General features: G+C 44.2%; 1 protein-coding gene across 2 annotated transcripts in view; it reads left to right on the top strand.

The window, feature by feature from the left end:
* Nucleotides 1-8,665: 8,665 nt before the first annotated feature.
* dtx2 (deltex 2, E3 ubiquitin ligase) overlaps nucleotides 8,666-20,475 on the top strand; it is a 14,495-nt gene continuing 2,685 nt past the window's right edge. The window contains exons 1-6 of one of the 2 annotated variants that reach the window (XM_080508344.1): nucleotides 8,666-9,226; nucleotides 11,821-12,412; nucleotides 14,485-14,543; nucleotides 17,121-17,396; nucleotides 19,645-19,712; nucleotides 19,783-19,947. In XM_080508344.1, the coding sequence (XP_080364470.1) occupies nucleotides 8,914-9,226; nucleotides 11,821-12,412; nucleotides 14,485-14,543; nucleotides 17,121-17,396; nucleotides 19,645-19,712; nucleotides 19,783-19,947 (1,473 nt within the window). In that variant the 5' untranslated portion in view covers nucleotides 8,666-8,913. The remainder of the gene's footprint in view (nucleotides 9,227-11,820; nucleotides 12,413-14,484; nucleotides 14,544-17,120; nucleotides 17,397-19,644; nucleotides 19,713-19,782; nucleotides 19,948-20,475) is intronic. The other variant, XM_080508345.1, reaches the window with a different exon arrangement.

Consider the following 20,475-nt stretch of genomic DNA (forward strand, 5'->3'; position numbering starts at 1 on the left):
GTGTTAGAGGAGGAAGATGCTCTATAATCTAGATGTTAAGGGAGGAAGATGCTCTATAATCTGGGTGTTAGAGGAGGAAGATGCTCTATAATCTAGATGTTAGAGGAGGAAGATGCTCTATAATCTAGATGTAAGCTGAAGATACATCAGGTAACCTCTCAACTTGTAACATAGTTAAAAAGCTTCTCATAGCAAGATATATGAAAGCAGAGGCATCGTTTCTGCTATTGTTTTTCAGCAATAACGAGGTTTGATTTCCTGGAGACATTTCCAAAATATTTTAGGATAACTTAAAGCACAAAATATGTCAGATGTCATTTGTGTTTGATCATTTTATTCAGTCACCAACAAAACTGCTGAAAACTAAATGAAAGACAGCAAGGCTTAAACGTCCCATAAAAGCAGGAAAAATCTAACGTGTTCCCTTTATGATGCCACAATTTAATGGCAGGACCTTCACAAAACGCTAAATCACCTGACTCACAGTCTTCAAACCAAGTAATGGCTTCTTGCAGTGATTTGTCCTTTTTCTTATTATGTGTGAAAGCACCGTGTCCCAGTTATATTGCAAAAAGCACAAATGAACATTGTTAGTTTTATATCGCAGCTTCAGACACCCTATTTCTTTAAGCGTGTGTGTTATTCACAATGAGGCCACTTGGCATGGGTTTACTTACTGATTAATGTGTCACTTTACAGGTTAAATTGAATACACTAATCCCACTTGACCACAAATTTCTCTGATGTTCACGCCGGTGTCAAAGCTGCTGGCTTGTATTACCATTTATGTGAATGTAATGAACATACGCCTGACAGCCCAGATTGAGTTTCCTCCAAGAAAGTCACTTCATTGCCATCTCGAATGTTGCATAAATACAATTTTCATCAAACCTTGGCATTGATGAGAACAAAGTGATCACTGTTACGTTGTAAAAAAAACAAAAAACAACAACAAAAATCCCTATTAGGTGACAGAATAACATCCAGGAAATATGCAACCTTCTCAGCTTCTACAGATTGAACAATATGTGTATTTAAAACTATTGATCAAAACTGAATTTTAAATGGCATATTGTTTGTATCATATCTATTTATCTCCACTGGCAGACTGAAATGCATCTTCAGCTTGTATTTTTATCGTCGATCAATGAAGTGAAAGTTGAATGATCCAATTTTTACCCATAATAGAGAAGTGGGAAATCTTGAGGAGTCTTGTGCCTCATCTTCATGACGTTTTCAAATGAAAACTGAGCTTGTGTTGTGTTTTGAGTGTCCGTGGACACCACAGTGGTGCTTGGAGCCACTGTGGAAATGTAACATTTTTAAAATGGCTTCCAAGGAGGAACTTATCGAAAATGCTCTGACCCCATCGTCGTGGAAACGGTGGGGAATCAACTCTTCTGAAATGCTGCTTCTTTGGTAAACAGTTCTTCTGCACATGCTCAGTAGAGACAATCAGAACAACATTTCCTCCGTGGTGTCATGACTCCCAGTCCATATTCTCCTGGACTTAGTACTTTTATTTTGACAGTCACCGTAATAACAATCCAACTTGGTGGTCTGTCCTCTCGAATGTCTCCTGTTGTTGGTGTTTAGAGCTCTTTGTTCTCTGCTGCGTGTGTGTGTGTGTGTGTGTGTGTGTGTGTGTGTGTGCGTGTGTGTGTGTGTGATTTAATTACAAAAACAAACAACAGCACCAACTAGTGGCCGAGCTTGCTAACTGCTGTGTTTCTGGCATTTCTGTCATTTCCAACCAAACTTGGAAAAACTAGGTTTTTACTTGAAATGTTGCCATATTTACGGGACATATTTTTCAGTGTCTGTCATATTTTCTTCCAAGAAATTTAAGAGAATAGTATACTACTACTAATCAACTTGTATTAATCAACTGTCATCCTCTTAAAACACACATTTTGAGACCAGTATTCACAGTTATGAGAATTAGGTTTCTTATTAACATTCAGTTTTAAGCAGCAGGAGGCCCTGATCAGAACGGTGAGGAAACGCTACATAACTTCTGAGGTGGCTGATAATTTTATAAAGATTTTAGAGAATATCCCAGCTGAGGTTTTACCCGCTCCATGTGATTTTATTGTTGACGATTTTAACAGTAAATTAAAGTCAACTCTAGACCTGGTGGCTCCAATTACTACAAGAATCCTTAATAAATCCAAACCACCAGCACCATGGAAAAACAGGGAAACTCACCAATACAAAATAAACTGCAGGATTGCCGAACGGAGGTGGAGAAAATCAAAACTTACGGTTCATTATCACATTTTCCGGGCCCACCTCAAAGCCTACAATAGAACAGTCAGACACTCAAGATTTTCATATTTCTCAAAACTCATCAGTGACAACAAAAATAACTCCAAACTCCTCTTCTCCACCTTCGACTTTTTAACAAACACCAATTTTAATAAAAACTCGCTCCCCTTTCCCTCCTTTTGCGAGGATTATGCCCACCACCTCAGAAGCAAAATAAATGACATCAGATCCAGTGTTTTACCTTTACAAACTGTACCTTTTAACTCACCTGGACTGGTTCTTCACCAGAGGAATCACTGGACTGTTTTGCTCTGGTTGATGCAGGAACACTTGGTCGAGTTTTCTCCCAAGTGAAACCAACAACCTGTCTTTTAGATCCGATTCCTACCTCACTTTTTAAGTCATTTTATGGGTTCTTTGAGGAACAGCTTTTCAACATGGTCAACTGCTCTCTTCAGACGGGTGTTTTCCCCGCCGCCTTTAAAACGGCGGTGGTGAGGCCCCTTGTGAAGAAGAGCAGTCTAGACCCCAAGGTTCTTAATAACTATCGCCCTGTATCCAACTTACCATTTTTTAGCAAAATTTTAGAAAAAATAGTTTTTAATCAACTAAATACATTTTTACTTACTAATAACATTTTAGAGAAGCATCAATCTGGTTTTAGGAAGAACCACAGCACAGAGACGGCCCTTTTAAAGATTTTAAATGACATCAGGCACAATCAAGACTCCCAACAACTCACAGTCTTGATTTTATTGGATCTTAGCGCTGCTTTCGACACTATTGATCATTGTATTTTACTTGACAGACTTAGAAATCTGGTCGGCATCTCTGGTAATGTTTTTAATTGGTTCAGTTCTTATCTCACAGATCGACGCTTCTTTGTAAGTTTGGATACACGTTCCTCAGGTACCCATGAAATCCACTATGGGGTTCCCCAGGGGTCGATCTTAGGCCCAATCCTTTTTAATTTATATATGCTGCCACTAGGGGATGTCATCAGGAGACACGGTGTCAGCTTCCACAGCTATGCTGACGACACACAGCTGTATGTGGCCGTGTCTCCTGATGACACAAGGCCGATTGATGCCCTTTTTAACTGTATTTTAGATATCAAGTCATGGATGGCAGCAAATTTCCTTCAGCTCAACCAGGACAAAACAGAGATTTTAGTTGTAGGTCCTGAACACCAGAGAGAGAAACTTTTACCAAAACTGCTAGATTTTAACTCATCTTCATTTATAAAGAACCTGGGCGTAACTTTTGACTCTGAGCTTAATTTTATCTCACACATCAAAAATGTCACAAAGACTGGTTTTTATCATCTGAAGAATATAGCCAGAGTCCGCCCATTTCTCTCTCAGGCAAACGTGGAGGTGCTAATGCTTTTATCTCTTGTCGAATTGACTATTGTAACGCCCTGCTCTCTGGTCTCCCCAAGAAAACTTTAGCACCACTACAACTCCTACAAAACTCTGCCGCACGAGTGCTGACAAGGACCAGAGGGCGGGCCCACATCACGCCTATTTTAAAATCGCTGCATTGGCTCCCCGTTCGCTTCAGGATCGATTTTAAGGTTCTTTTACTAGTTTTTAAGTGTCTTAATGGTTTTGCACCCTCTTATTTATCCGAACTACTTTTATCATATCAACCCTCGTGGGCCCTGAGGTCCTCCGGCACCGGCCTTTTAATTGTCCCTCAAACGAGGACCAAGACTCACGGGGAGGCTGCGTTCAGCTCCTATGGCCCCCGTTTGTGGAACAGCCTGCCGGGGAACCTCAGGGCTGCAGAGTCCATTGAGGTTTTTAAAAAAGGGTTAAAAACTCACCTTTTTAATCAGGCTTTTAACTGATTTTATACATGTATGTGTGTATATAGTTATGTATTTGATCAATGTATTTATCTACTTCTATTTATTTATTTCAGATAATTATCTAATTTTCTTTTTTATCTCCAGTGGTTCCTCTAGGGGGCGCTACACTGGTGGTGGCCGGTTTTTGCCGCTGGTGGAGCCGTCCCATGGGTTTCCCTGCCCGGGCCCCTGGCAGGTCCCCCGCGTATGCGGTGGGATTGGCTTGTCTGCCCGGTTGGGGGGGGATCTGTGGGGCGGCGCCCCCTGTGGTCGGAAGTTGTGCCGCCCCCAGTGTGGACGGCCCAAATATGTCCCTTTCCTCACCTTAGTCCTCGGTGTCCTGCCATGTCTCCATATCACTCGGCATGTCTTCACCTATGATGTGTGTCTGCATGTGTGCGTGTGTGTTTCACCTGCTTTTTATTCATCTATTTTATCTTTGCACTGTTTTTAATTTTTGTGGAAGCACTTTGTGTTGCTTAATGTATAAAAAGTGCTATAGAAATAAAGATTATTATTATTATTATTATTCATGAAGACGATGTACATTCATGTGAAAAAATTAGGACACTCCATTAAATGTCCAGTTCTTCATCAAGAATCTCAAATATCACAAGGTTTGAATGGGAATCAAAGGAAAAGAGGCTGCCAGGCTACCAGGAACTAAAGTGAAACAGCTGCCAAACTGAGAATAGGCTGCACAAAAGTTTACTTTTCTCTGTTTGTTTTACAACATTGGTATAACATTCATGAGCTGGGTTTTAGATGATTTCAAGTTGTTCAAGACATATTATTGCATTAGTAACTTAAATGATCCGCATGATCAGTCATTGTGAGTTTCCCTGAACGCGCCGATGAGCCGGCCCTTTAAATGTTGCTGCAAGGAATTGTGGGTCAGCGTGATCTGCTCGCCTTTGGTAAAGAATGCATCAGTGTTTCCTAAGCTAAAGGAGGCTCTAAAGGAAGCATTGAGCCTCCTTTCCTTAGCTTAGGGACAATTGCAATGCTCCTTAGCATGGCCACCACTTAAACACTTCACAGTTAAGGAAAAGTGGACAAGAAAGGAGATAGGAGGGACTATTAAGACGCACCCTACCTACGTGTGTGTGTGTGTGTGTGTGTGTGTGTGTGTGTGTGTGTGTGTGTGTGTGTGTGTGTGTGTGTGTGTGTGTGTGTGTGATGAAAAGGAAGCAACACCTGGTTCTGTTCAGTAATTAAGCTGCTTTACTCTTATTCCTTTACAACAGGGGTCTCAATCTCAGATCCTGGAGGGCCGCAGCCCTGGATGTTTTCCACGTCTCCCTCCCCTCAATGTCCTGATGCTTCATCACCACCTTCAGCACAAAGCCAGATAACGAGCTGCTCATTGCAATCAGCTGTGTGGAAGCAGGGACACATGGAGAACGTGCAGGGCTGTGGCCCTCGAGGACCGGAGTTTGAGACCCCTGATTTACAACGTCCTGCGACACACTACAACAGTGATGTAACTTTAATCTGATGACTGGTTGGTAGAGCGGTTGTCTCCCAATCAGAAGGTTGCAGGTTATATTCTCATCTCTACCTGCCCACATGCTGAAGTGTCCTTGGGCAAGACACTGAACCCTGAACTGCCTGAGTGAATGCAGTGTGAGAGTGAGTGATTGGAGGGACCGATGGCACAAAATGTCAGCCTCGCTTCGGTCAGTCTGCCCCAGGGCAGCTGTGGTTTACCACCATAGAGTATGCAATGAATAAACAATGCAATGTAAAGTGTCTTTGAGTGTCTAGGAAAGTGCTATATAAAACCAATGCATTATTATTATTACTTTAAAAAGTGGTTATATGAGAGTAACACGTTACTGGCATCACTGCCCCGCCAGTAGCTAGTGTGCTCAGTCCTTTGATCACAGTGACACTGATCCCATATGCAGTTAAGGTGTCAGGTTTTGCTGGTCTGTTTTGCCTGTAGCAGTGGGGTTTGGGTGTTTGGAGCTGGATTATGAGGTCTGTAGCAGTGTGTTGTGTGTCTGCAACACATTTTTCATCTTTTGTTGTTTTTTTAAAAATAATATTCCCTGGGTTTTATATAGCACTATTCTTGATACTCACCTCAAGGAGGCTTTACAGTTACATTATCCATTGACTCCATGGTGGTACACTGTGTAGGTATCCACAGCGGCTCTGGGTCAGACTGATGGGAGCGAGGCTGCCAATCTGTGCCGTCAGCCCCTCCGACCACCACCAGGGTTGGAAGGTTATATGACAACTGTAATCCTTTACAATTACAATCTACCTGTCAAAAAACTGAATCAGTAGCTTACTCTAAGTACTAAAATAATAACTAATATACTATAGTACTTTTAGTTACTATTGGGTTACTTCATCAGCAAACATAAAAAATAAAGACAAGAAAGAATAGAATGTGTCATCTGCTCAGTGTAGTGACACGTCTTATACACTAATTACACTGAACAAGTTTTGAACTATCAAAACTCAGTAACCAATCAGGTGTCGAACACTGATTTTCTTTTTTTAAAGAATCAAAACCACAATACAAATAAAGCTTTCAATTTCTATTCAAGACAATGTGCCCATCTTTTCCAAAACTCCTTTTCTCTCTCTCTCTCTCTCTCTCTCTCTCTCTCTCTCTCTCTCTCTCGCTCTCTCTCTCTCTCTCTCTCTCTCTCTCTCTCTCTCTCTCTCTCTCTCTCTCTCTCTCTCTCTCGTTGGTTTTAATGTTGTTTTTTCCCACACTAAATATGAATGTTTGATGAGAGGCTGTATCTGGCAGCATGAATCACTGATTGATAATAACTGAACAACCCGCTACTCAGTCAACGAGCAGACTTAAAAAAAACAGAAAAAAAACGTATGTCGCCCCAGTTAATCGTATTGAGAATGTCTTCCTACCATCAGCACCAGTACTGGTATAGACAGGTTACTGACAGGTTATGAACTAATAAAACTAGCTGGTATAGGCAGGTTACTGACAGGTTATGAACTAATAGAACTAGTTGGTATTGACAGATTACTGACAGGTTATGAACTAATAAAACTAGTTGGTATAGACAGGTTACTGGCAGGTTATGAGCTAATAAAACTAGTTGGTATTGACAGGTTACTGGCAGGTTATGAGCTAATAAAACTAGTTGGTATTGACAGGTTACTGGCAGGTTATGAGCTAATAAAACTAGTTGGTATTGGCAGGTTACTGGCAGGTTATGAGCTAATAAAACTAGTTGGTATTGGCAGGTTACTGACAGGTTATGAGCTAATAAAACTAGTTGGTATTGGCAGGTTACTGACAGGTTATGAGCTAATAAAACTAGTTGATATTGGCAGGTTACTGGCAGGTTATGAGCTAATAAAACTAGTTGGTATTGGCAGGTTACTGGCAGGTTATGAACTAATAAAACTAGTTGGTATTGACAGGTTACTGACAGGTTATGAGCTAATAAAACTAGTTGGTATTGGCAGGTTACTGACAGGTTTTGAGCTAATAAAACTAGTTGGTATTGGCAGGTTACTGACAGGTTATGAGCTCATAAAACTAGTTGGTATGGACAGGTTACTGACAGGTTATGAGCTAATAAAACTAGTTGGTATTGGCAGGTTACTGGCAGGTTATGAGCTAATAAAACTAGTTGACAGAGTCCAGGTGTGTTTCAGTAAAGTCAGCAGGTTCACTTTCACTGCTGGGAGGCGTCATTAGCATTGTACAGAGGTGAAGAGGCTCCTCCCACTTTAAAACATAGTGATGAGAGCAGCGGGCTGCAGTATCCATGGCAACCAGTCAGTGCCGGCCAGCCTGAAAGCGTCAGTAAGTGTCGCAATGCCAGTGGACGACACATGTGACAGCTACAGTTCTAGTTTATTCCATCTGATTTTCTATTGTAATCCTGCTCAGTAATCCCAGTTTTTATCCAATATACCTGTAACGAGATCACACATTTTCTTATGTACTGTAAGGGGTTACAGTTAAATTTTTTGTATCTGAATAACATAACGCAGTTACATGTAATCCGATACAACCCAATCCTGACCACCACCAACATCTCACTCTCTCACTGCATTCGCCCAGGCAGTTTGAGGCTCAGTGTCTTGCCCAAGGACACTTCAGCATGTAGGCAGACAGAGATGGGAATCAAACCTGCAACATTCTGATTGATAGACGACTGCACTACCAACTGCTCCAAGCCACCCCCATTTATGTCTGGAGCAGGATTATTGGGTCTGAAGCAGTGTTTTTTGTGTTTGTAAACAAGGCCTTTTGTCTGTAGGAGTGCTTTTTTGTTTTGTTTTGTGTCTTTCGCAGTGTTTTTTGTGTCTGTGGCAGGGATTTTTGTGTCTGTAACATGGGGTTTCGTCTTTAGCGCATCATTTTTGAGCATCGCACATCTTTTTCCTTCTGGAGCAGTGGCTTTTCTCCATTCGTCTGCGGCAGTGGTTTTTCTGTCTGTAACGGCAGGTGGGGCTAGAGTGCGCCTGACATCATTGGAACGCAACACGAAGAAGACTATTTCCACTGTTATTGTCCAGAGCTGTTATTTCCCACGGTCCCTGAAGGCAGCGGCTCAGGAGGAAGATTCTCCACTACAAAGCTGAAAATTTCTCTTCGAACGGCTTTAAAACGTTTCACATTTGTCAACATGCAGCGAAATGTTCTTCTAGGCTGCTTTCCAACTGATCTCCACCCGGCAGCTTCCGACAAGGCGTGTTAACACATTCAAAATGCAGACTTTGTCTCCGTCGTAGCCGCACTCCGTCGACCAGATAAACCCGAGCCGTTGTTCGCCTCGGCTAATCGGCGAATTATGGCGATTGTGTCGGGCTCCTGCGCCCGGGTCAACGGCTCCAGAAACGGGCCCTCCGTGTCGGCCACGCCGTCCGGGTCCGTGGGCCAAGCCCAGCCCATGATAGCTGTGTGGGAATGGCAGGACGACCTGGGCTACTGGCGGCCGTACAGCGGCCAGGTGAGCGCCCACATCGAGCGGTGTCTGTCCCCGCGGGGACAGCGAGGAGGAGCGGGATCCGGCTCCACGAGCATCTGCCTCGGACAATCAGACCCCAGCCTGTCGCCGTACCTCATCGACATCCCGAGCCTCAAGCAGTTCCGACAGGACACAGGTGAACGAACCGGCCACATGAACGGCGAACCGTAGAATAATCAACACCGAGGATGAATGAGGCCTGTTAGCTTCGATGCTAAGCCGTTTAGCTTCCACTGATGTTTACATCAGCGCAGGCCAGACTTCCATCACATACCTACGAAACATCAACATTGCATTATCTGTATTACATCTATGGGGACTCGGATCAAAGTCACTCATGTGTTGTAATATTATGATTCTTACAATAACACTCGATATGTTATCTTTTGTAGTCAGACTGACCCACGTTTGGAGAAAAAGAAACATTGAGACCAAACCTGTGCTGTGATCAAACACTTTCAACTTTAAGCTAAAATAATTCTTCTGCTTAAGAGGTTATATACCATCATTGCCTTTGAAACTGAGCTGAATCAGCTTAACGACACCACAAGAATGAGATGCAACGTAAAGGTCCAAGCTGTCTTCCAATGAAACTGTTAAATCCAAACAAAGACATCAAAAGGGACCGAAGCTACCTTTAAAAAAGAATACAAAAGAAAGTGTGTAGGATGAAAACATTGCAGTGAGTTATAGAACACCTCCACCATCTGCTAAACCACCAACCACCTAATTCCACATTTACACGACAACCTTTCAAGTGAAAATCCATCGATTTTGTATTTTGGTTTCAGAAGACTTTCTCATTCACACGGCAATGATTTGAAAATGATGCCATGTCTGCAATGGCAGAAATGCTGAAAACGATGTCATTTTCATGTCGGGCCAGAGTAGGTGCCGTTTTTGTTTGTAATGAAATCACACACACCTACAACAGAGAACAACAGGCTCTAAACATTAACAACGGGAGAACACGGACATTCTACTGGACAGACCACCAAGTTGGATTGTTATTACGTAGTTTGAAATAAAACTAGCAAGTCCCCGGAGAATATAGACTGGGAGTCATGAGTGAGGGAACATTGTTGTTATTAAACTAAATGAATCATACTTGATTAACCCCCTTTGGGAAATTACATTACTGAATTGATGCATGGGTGGCTTCGCTCTGACGAGCAGGTCCAGGTCCAGGCTCTTTGCTCTGAGTCCTGTCCACTGTGGGGATCAAACCCTGCCTCTCTAGCCACTAGGCCACCACTGTTCTAGTCTCTCTACATGTGCAGGGGAAGTATTTGCTATGGTTTTCATGTGCTTGTGTTGTAGCAGCTTTTCTAAAAAGTTGCATCTTCCCCCTGTTTCCATGGTAAGTTCCACCTTGGAGCTATTTTCAAAAAGTGCCGTTTTCAGTTAGTCGGAGCACTGTTGTCATGGAAACGGACACACAAGGGAATAAGAGTAGAAAAGGAGCAGGTCGTTGCATCACAAATACATATAAATGACATACGACTACAACAGGTTTATTTACACTTTCCACTCTTCTCACAAAATATTGTACATTTATAGGATTAGCATTCGGACGGAAAGATGTTTTGCAAATGTAAAATCACCATATTAACATCTGCACTGTACATATAAAGAGACTTACTGAAGTACGATTAATGATATGTTGACCTGTGCAGTGCATTCAGGTTTTGCCCGTCATTAAGATCGAGTTCCACTGCAGTAGACTGTTGAAAATGAATCATTCATTATTTCTACCTGGCAACCAGCGAGAAGTCAGAAGCACAAAAATCAAGAAAAGCTGAGAACTGCAGACACACAAAGGAGGTGGGGTAGCATCAGGTTACAATCGGACCTATTGGTAGGCAGCCACACAGCGCGGCACTCCGGGAGGACCTGGAGGAAACCCACGCAAACTCAACACAGAAAGGATCAACTGGGATTTGAACCCACAACTTTATCACAGAGTCGTGAGCGCCGACCGCTACGCCATAAAACTTGACATCAATGCATGTTTAACTAATATCATTCAGCCGTGATGAACATTCATAATGTTGAAGAATTATCCTCAAATTCATGACTTTTTTTTCAAATATCTTTCTGTTGAAGCACAAGTGATCTCTTGAAATGGGTTGTATGTTTACAAATCAACCAAGTCCAGCTTTATTGATGAGAAAAGAGCTACAAAATGTGTTTATTGCTCAATTAGTGCTGAAACATTGTAAACCAAACGTACTCCTCCATACCTTTTCAATAATAACTCTCACAGATCAAAGGATTTCAAATTCCTTCAGTCGACCATTAAAGGTTTCTCTTCAAGTTGTTATCCAGGTATTATATTTTTTCACGACTCGCGTTTAGTATCATTTTACAAATGCAGTTGGGACAGGAGGCTCCTCTGTGCACGCTGCAAATGGTCAATCGTCCAGCAATGCATCTGGTTGAAAAGGTTTTTTGATCACATGGTTTTAAGTCCCGAGTGTGGTGAGAAAGAAAATGTTGATAAACTCTTCCTGCATTTGGAGTCGCTTATTGACAAGACAGCAGCTTTGTGAGTCTCTTATGAGATTTTAAAATGTGTGATTTCCATCTGAACAACTGGACTTGGTGAAATGAAGAATATCAACCCATAAAGCACTGCAAACCTGGCGCTCAACAACAATAATATAATAATAATAAGAATTCTAGTGGTTCTGGTCCTCTGTGTTGACTGAAGCCACCTTCTGTTTCCAGGGAAGACGCGGTCAGTGCGTCGCTCGCTCTTCGCCCAGTCCTCGGGCCTCGGCAGTGGAGTTTACTGGGAGTGGCAGAACGACGAAGGGGGGTGGACTCCGTACGAGACTCGGACCTCCATCCTTCTGGAGCACAGTTACCAGGCCCGGCAGGGCACCGCGGACTTGGGCCCACACGGCTACAATTACATAGTGGACCTGACGTCTCTGGCCCAGGTCAACAAGGCCACGGGCTACCGGCGGCTGGTGCGCCGGCAGTGCAACCTCCCCTACCCGCTGGCCTCCGCCGGCCCCCCGGCCATCCCGTCGGCCCAGTCGGGCCCCGCCTGCTCCTGCCAGCAGTGCCTGAGCCACAGCAGCACGGGGCCCATGCCCAGCCGGTCCCGGCACTCCTTCTCCTCGGGGAGTCTGAACCGGCCCAGCCTGCAGGGCGCCGTGCGGGTCGCTCACCCAGCTTCCGTGTACTCGCCATACCCGAGGAGACCCCTCTCTGTGGGAGGGATGTCCTGGGGAAGCCCCTGGCCCCCGCCGGCTCCCAGGAGTCAACTTCCTGCCCCCCTGCTGAGCAACTCCACCAGTGCCAACGGGTTGAGGTTGGTATGAGATTTCTGAAGAGTGAACCCTTTAGCTGTCATCCACTCTACAGAACACCTGCGTGTCACGTGGAGCTCCTCAGGGCTTTGGTCATGCACTCTTTTCACTTTCCATCTTGTCCATGTCATTTAAAAAAATGTTCCTGTCTTGTCCTCTCTCTCAATCTCATCCTTCCTCTCCGTCTCCACACTGGCCAGTCTGGTAAAACAGCTCACTTCCTGTTCCTCTCATCTCTGACCACACTTCTCTTTATCGTAGGAACTTTCTCTTGTTTCTCCACATTGAGTTTCGCTCAGTGAACTCTGAGCGTCCCGAACCTCCGTAACGGTCCAGAAAACTGATCCGACCTGCACCCCGCTCACAAGCAGGCCTGTAGCAGTGATCAATAAATCAATTGATTGCATGATCATAAAAAATGAGCTCGATAAGTTTGCCAGGGTTGATAATTTTTCATTTACTGAAGACACTGGATAATGAGTGAACTTGGCTGCATCCGTCTCGACTGACTCCTCTGGGTCCCTGAGCGTAACGAGGAGTGAACCCTCCGTCACTCACTCTTGTGTGAGGAGGCGGGGCATCTGGTGCACCTGGAGTGCAGCATGAGAGCCCCGTGAGGAGGAGAGCAGTCATTACCGATAAAAATGCCCTTGGTCCGGTTAATATCCTCTTAAAACTGGTCTCATGTCTGGATTTGTTGTTTATTTCACATCAGGAAATCGGTTCCACAGTTTGCAGCCAGCAAGGAGGCTAGGGAAGTAGCACTGCAGCTACCTAACTTTTCATGACAACATGTCGCTGTTTGGACGTATTTGAACCTCAAAGCTCCGCAAAGCATCAACGTGGATGTTTGCAAAGCCTCGTCCAGCAGGAGGCGCTCTGTCGCTAGAAGTCAGCGGTTTAAAACACCAGCTCGCCGAGGACAACGGCTCTGATATCAAAACAAAGAACAGCGGCTCCGCCACGGCAGCAGGAGACTCACTCCTCCTCCACCCTAAACTCACTGAAAATAGTCCCAATCACTTGTCATGTGTTAGAGCTGGAAAAAAATGCAGTTTGTGCTGCATTGATGAGGAATTTCTCCACGAATTAATAAAGTGATTCTGAGGTTTTATAAAGATATAACAGTTTATTTTTTTCTTATCAGCAACAGGGTCTATTTTATATATTGGTTTTTAGTTGTATGTGTTTTTTTTTATTCAGGTACTTTTTGTTTACAAAGGTCCTCACTGGATTGGCAGTTTTGCCTGTTGACTATCTTAATGTCTGAGCCCAATGTTTAATATATATTGAAGTGCAATTTTGTTTACAGAGACTTCATACTTTATTTATTGTTTTTGGTTGTTTTGATTATTTATTTTAGATATTTACAATGTCTTTCATAATACAATTCCAATTTTAAATATTTGTAAGAAATAAAAGTTTATTTAGCTTTAAAAAGGTCAAGGTAAACGTACTTGCGTTATTATACCATTATTATTATTATGTAAGTGGAAAAAATGTATCAAAACGGCAATATGATCGTTTATCGCAATAATTTGTGGGACAGTTTATCGTCCAGCAAAATGAGGTCTCATGACGGCCTGCTCACCAGCAGTGTGGTGTTCTGAGCTCGTCCTGTTCCAGAGCAGAGCCGCCAGTCTGCTGCTTCCTGCTGCCTGTCAGCTGATCCCCACAGGGCCTCGCAGCCGCCTCACCACCACTTCCTCCCATTGAAATTCCCACCGCTATCTGTCAGGCTAAACTCAGGTCTGGGTCATCGCAGTTAAATGTCGTGTTCAAATAGCTGAGTGAACTTTTCATTTGACTGTAAATCATTCCAGCAGTTTTTAACATCTCTGGCCATATCATTACTTGTAAAGTTCATGAAACACAGGAAGTCAAAGTATCGCTGTGTGGTTGAGGGCAGTTGTTCTCAAACTGCAGTGCCGCCTCACTGAGAGGTCAGCAGGGGTTTAGAGAAGACGGTAGTCCGTCATTGTTTGGCTTCACTCGCGTCATGAAACGGGTTAAAAACAGAAACGTGTCTGTGCTTCCTTCTGTTTGCTGAGCGTCTGTCTCTGGTCTCTTGCAGTGTTCCTTCCATCTCCGTGCAGCTGAACGGATCCACCAGCGTGAGCTCGGCCCTGGCAGGTAAACAGGTCGCTGACCTCTGACCTCCGTCTCTCCTGTTTTTAACGGCTCCTCCAGCATTGTGTCGGCCTGTTTAGAACAACACGGTTTCCCTTCACAGACGAACACAATCTTCTGTCACCGCTTGTTTTTATCAGCAGTTTTCCTCTCGTTTAAGAAAGATTGTGTCGGAGCTGGATGATAAACGTGTGATTCACATTCTGTCAGGCAGCTGAGCGCTAACAAGACCACCACTCGCGTACGATCAAAACACCTATATTGAAAGAGACAGTGTATACTATTCCAGTCGTAAGTCAGTGTCCTTAAAAGACGTCAGGCTCGCTGCAAGTTGGTGCTTCAGCCCGACTGGTCCGGCTGGTTAGTTTGGTTACCGCCGTACTTTGCGCAGCTTTATTTTGTTGTATTTTACATCCATACGCTCATTACTGTCCATTCAACATTGAAATACGAGAACGTCAAAATTGATGTTAAGTTTTTGAGTTGTCAGTGTTATTTTCTGTCTTGTTGTGGCCAAGAACCCCTGACACAAGACCAAGACCTTGAGAACTTGGTCTGTGGAGCAAAACTATATAACTAATGTTGCTCGACAAAGATGTTTGATTGAAAATAGGAAACGGGATCAACAGATTAGAGATTCATACCATTTTCATTGTGCTGGGTTCACGACTGTCTGCGATGCAGACTCATGGCATTTCATCGTCTTTAGTTCCCTCCGGATGTCGTGGCTACTGACTGAGCACAGTGTTAAAGTGTGGGGGGGGGGGGGGGGGGGGGGTGGTTTCGTCCCAGAGGATCAGTCACGCTGCTTCTTATGGCTCCGTTTTCATATGAAAACACAAAACATTAGTTTCCACAACAACCATGCTCAGAGCCAACGGAAACACAACTTTCACTGCAACTCAGTCTCTGTGGAAAAACACAAGTTTGTGCTGGATTGTCTTTCCTGAGAACTGAACCAACTTTTTTGTAGTTTTGTGAAATACAGACAACCCTCTCATCATTATTGCCGTGGCTTTTATTATGAAAATGACTTATAGAACCCAGGTTCGATTCCCAGGTGTAGCAGGAAGTACATCCAGTGTGAAAACTGGCAGGTGTGGGTGTGTACCGTCCCACTGTGGCGACCATGTCAACTGATATTTAATGGTGTTGCATTCAGGGCCGTCGTGTTTGTCTGTTTTTGGCTTTCACCTTGAAGCGAAGGTTTAATTATCCGCTTCTCCCTGGAAACGGTGAGGTGTGAGTGCAGGTTGTGACTGTGGTGAAGCTAAAAGCCACTCCGCTCCACTCGTCTGGTTCTGGGCGGCGATAAGCCGACTGAATCAATACAATCAGCTGGAGAGAGTCGGCGGGCCAGGACCTCATTAGAGAGAAGCACCGAACCGAGACTGCAGTCGATCCTCGGAGAAGGGAAGGTCGCCGGAGCGCCGTCATCTCCAAACGTACACTTTTAATGCTCATTACTCGCTAATGAACTTTGATGATAATCGGCGCTATATTTTCTGTACCCAGTTGTTTAGTCGTGGATTTAGAATAAACTTCAGGTTGAGTTTACTTTCTAAGCTACCAAGCTTTTCTCTGTTTCTACATTTATTATTAGCTTTTCTCTCCATCAGATGTCAGTCCACCTGACGTGGGTGTATATGTACTGTTGGAGACTGAACACACACACACACACACACACACACACACACACACACACACACACACAGAACATGTTATCATTCAGAGAAACAGCAAATCACAAAATCCTGCATGCTGCTATGCAAGAGCTTCAAAAGCCTCCCGACAATGTAGCTATGATTAAAATACATCAACGCTTACTGACTGAGGCTCCATTTTCAAAACATTTCAAAACAACAACATGCAGCAGAGAACAACAGGCTCTAAACATAAACAACAGGAGAACACGGACATTATATTGGACAGATGACCAAGTTGGATTATTATTACTGCGACTGTCAAAATAAAAGTAGCAAGTCCAGGAGGATGTGTGCAGAAGCACTAGTTACTACAGCAGTGGTGACCAGGACCAGCAGCCTTTCCGACGTCTACAAAGAGTTGGATCCTACTTTTTCAAAAAGTTGCGTTTTCAGTGGCTCCGGGCAACTAGCCCCCAGGGTAAATGGGCTCATTTGGCCCCTCAGAGCTCCTTTCTGACGAGAAGTTGTTTATAACGGAGCTCTCGACGTTCAGAATGAATCAAAATGTGTTTATTTAGAACGTTCAACAGGCCACCGGAGTGCTTCACAGCTTCAAAGCAACGCAGCCACTTAAAAAGGAGGCGGCACTTAAATATGTAGTGAAACTGCAACAAAACAACACTTCCCATATTCATGGAAGAGAAGTACAGCAGTGGAAGTTGGATGAAGTCCGATGGACTCCAGAGACGTCAGGACTCACAGTACCAGTGATGTGAACAAGGCCGGTGTGTGTTGTTGTGTGTCGGTGGAGGCATCGGAGTCCAGCGTCAGCTGCAACATTTCTCATTCCTTTGATTTGTTCCTTTCTACTCCTGCATATCTCCACCTGCTCTCACCTGCCCCCCGCCCCCACCCACCCCCTCCCCCGCTCCAGGCATGGCCTCCATTTTGATGTCAGCAGTGGGACTCGGCGTGCACTTCACCTCCGCCCCCCTCCCTCAGCAGCAGCAGCCGCCGCCACCTCAGCAGCAGCAGCATCTTCATCCTCCTCCTCTTCCTCTTCCTCCTCAGCAGCAGCAGCTTCCTCCTCCTCCTCCTCCTTTCTCTCTTCCTCCTCCTCTCCTCCCCCCCGCCAGCAGGCCCAGCAAGCCCCCCAGCAGCAGCAGCAGCAGCAGTTCAGTTAGGAGAGCAAAGAGGCAGCACAGGAGAGGTAGCTACACCTCACCAGCCCTCCACCCTCCATCACGCCATCTGGCTTGAGGATCATCTCACCCTTCACCCACTCACCGCCACTCACCCTCTCATGACCGGGTTCAGGCTTCAAATCCATTCAGCACAAAGTTAATAACCGCTCCTGTGCACGGCCCTGAAGCCAGGGAGCGAGCTCGCCGCGGCGGCTGTCGTCATATCACTTTGAACCACAAGAGGGTGAAATGAGTCGCAATGATCAGAGCAACTTCAGACGAACAATTTGAACCTGTTTAGGCCTCAAATTGCTGTAAAAGCTTCAGAAACTGGCCAAGCTCCCGTCTGCTTTTCTCACAAGATCATTTCTAAGAATGATGATTCGTGGACTTTCAGTCAACCTTAATTCAACCTTCTATCAATCCTAATCATGGCTTCTGCCAGCGTTTTGATTGAAAAAGGTTATTTTACACTTTGTGTGGGAGATTTTTATGTTGAATAACTAATAATTCAGCTCTCTTGCCCAAGACATGACATTCTTATGGCTTTGTAATAATGAACTTCTTGGTTGTAGATGAAATTCTCACAGCAGCAGCTCAAGATACAATGAGCCTGGTGTCAAATTACAAACTCAAAACAGCCATGATCAGTGTCACTCAGTTGGTTCTACTTCCATTCAACCTTTTTCATCATTTAGATGTTGTTTGTTCTATAATTATCACAACGTATTTCAATAGCTTGAGCCTTCAGTTTGTTTGTCTTGTACATATCAACTACATCCAGGATAAAGAATGACTGGCAGTCCCTCTGCTCTATTGGAAATAAACATCACATTCTACCCAGAGTCTCCGCAGCTGAAATGAACCTTCAGAAAACAGCATTTTACTTCTCTCAGATTTGGTGTGTAATTAAACACACTTTGTTCTCCAGATAAGTTAAAACACCAAAACAAAACAAACGGACGAAGCCGCCGTTTGAATGATCTGCTTTGCTTTGCTGCTCATCCGTATAATGAACTTTGTTTCATGGCTGCTTGTTTCCCCCTCGTCTCTGCTTCACCACATCCACAAGTTAAGCTTCTTCCATTTTCATTGTCTGCAACTTCGTAATTTCAAGAAGAAAATACGATTGAAAAGAACAAAAAGGCATTAAAAGTTAATGTGCTGCTGTTTCTCGTCTTCTAAATGTTTCAGAGCGAGGAATGAGAGAGTGTGTTTTTAATGATTTCAACTTGTTTGTTTTTTATGTCATGTTCACTTTAAGATGGTCATCGGGGAAACGTGCCAGCACGTTTTCAGTTTGCGATCATCAAAATCCCGAAGCATTTTCCAGTGTGTCGTGTCTAAACCGTTTCCATGGCAACCAGGTGACGCTAACTCCAGAGTGTCGCTTCAAAACAACACATATATAATGTGTTGCCAGTTGGACAGGAAATAGTTTATGTAGCAATTGTGTGAAAATCTGCTCCATTTATATCCAAATTGAACCTTTTGTCACATTTTGTGTTCAGACGGTCGTCAGGTAAACAACGGAAACAGTAAAAACGTTTTTTTTGCTTTTCAATCGCATCAAAATACTGAATAGTTTTCAGTGTGTGGCATAAAAGCTCAAAATGAAACTCCACAATCCATCAGAGAAAATGGTTACCGTGGAAACTGGGAGATCTTAATCCCAGTCTTGAGTGGCTTGCGATGTTGCTGCAATGAAACAAATCCGTAAATGAGTTTCCGGTTGGACAGAAAATACAGTCTTAGTGGCATTTATCTGTAAAAACGGTAATTTTTTATGCAGCCTGAAGCGTCTTCCAGCCTGTTGTGGATGTTTTGTGTTCAGAGGGTTGTCGGGTAAGCGTACACACACTTTTTCGGTTTGCGATCGCATCAAAATACCAAATTATTTTCTCCCAAGTCAGACTCCACAAACCAGAGAAAATGGTTACCATGGAAACCAGAAGATCTTAATCCCAGTCTAACTAAATTAGTTGGTGATTGGACGGATAGAACAGGCAAGTTCAAACGGGAGAAATAGTTGCTAGGCAACATAGTAACTAACTCGGCCTGCTGTTTGTACCAGTCTTTCCCAGTGAACAGTGTGCGGTTTTGCATGTTGTGAGGGAATATTGCGATTACATCGTTCTACCTTCCATCCATCCATCCATCCATCCTCTAAACTTCTTCTGAGGAAGAGCGGCTCATCCCGCCTGCGTCTCTTCCCTTCTTCTCCTCCTCTGTTCTTCTGTTTCCTGATCTTGTGGTTGTGGTTTCCTGTTGCAGCCTCGGCTCAGAGACCAGAGGAGGTGATCCAGCGCTACATGGAGGTGGTGGCCGGTGTGCCAGATGAGGTAACTCGTCTTTTTGTCTCCTCCGAGTACAAAATGAACGTGTGTTTGATGTTCCTCCATGGCCCCCCAGGACTGCATCATCTGCATGGACCAGCTGTCCAACCCGTCCGGCTATGAGACGGCGGGCGCCGCCGGAGGCCAGAGCGTCCTGCCAGACGCCGTCGGCAAATTCATCAAATGTGGCCACACCCTGCACATGCTCTGCATGCTGGCCATGTACAACAACGGGACAAAGGTAGCGGCAGTCTATCTATGACGCTCCGGGGGCTCCTCTCAAATCAATGCTGGGACATTTTGTGAAATGTTCTCCTTCGCTCACAGTTGATGGAAATCAGTGTGTGGCGATGAGCATTAGCTGGGGAGGAACACTGGGAGCAGCTGGCAGGTCGCTGGGAAAGCGTTTGAACATGGATTAGAGCTGGATGGGCTCCTTCACATGTCTGAATGTGGTTGTAGTCTAAAAAGATCCACAAACAGTGAACTGGAAACAAACCAAACGTCTTCTAATTAGACGAAACGCTGTTAACCCGTCGGTAGAATCCTCGCTCTAGAAACACTCATCATGAAGTGAGTCGATAATAAAAGGAATATGAAGCATCATATTCCCAGACAACAAAAATAGTTACATTAATTTAAAACATTTTTTTAAAATTAAGGCAATTAAGCAGTTTTGTCTACTTCCCTTCTTTGTTCTTTTGAACTGTGTGAGGTGTGCAGCCCCTGGCCACAGAGCAGAGTGCTGAGCGACACTGGCATCACATGA

Source organism: Blennius ocellaris (assembly GCF_963422515.1).
Source record: "Blennius ocellaris genome assembly, chromosome: 14".
NCBI classification, from domain to species: domain Eukaryota; kingdom Metazoa; phylum Chordata; class Actinopteri; order Blenniiformes; family Blenniidae; genus Blennius; species Blennius ocellaris.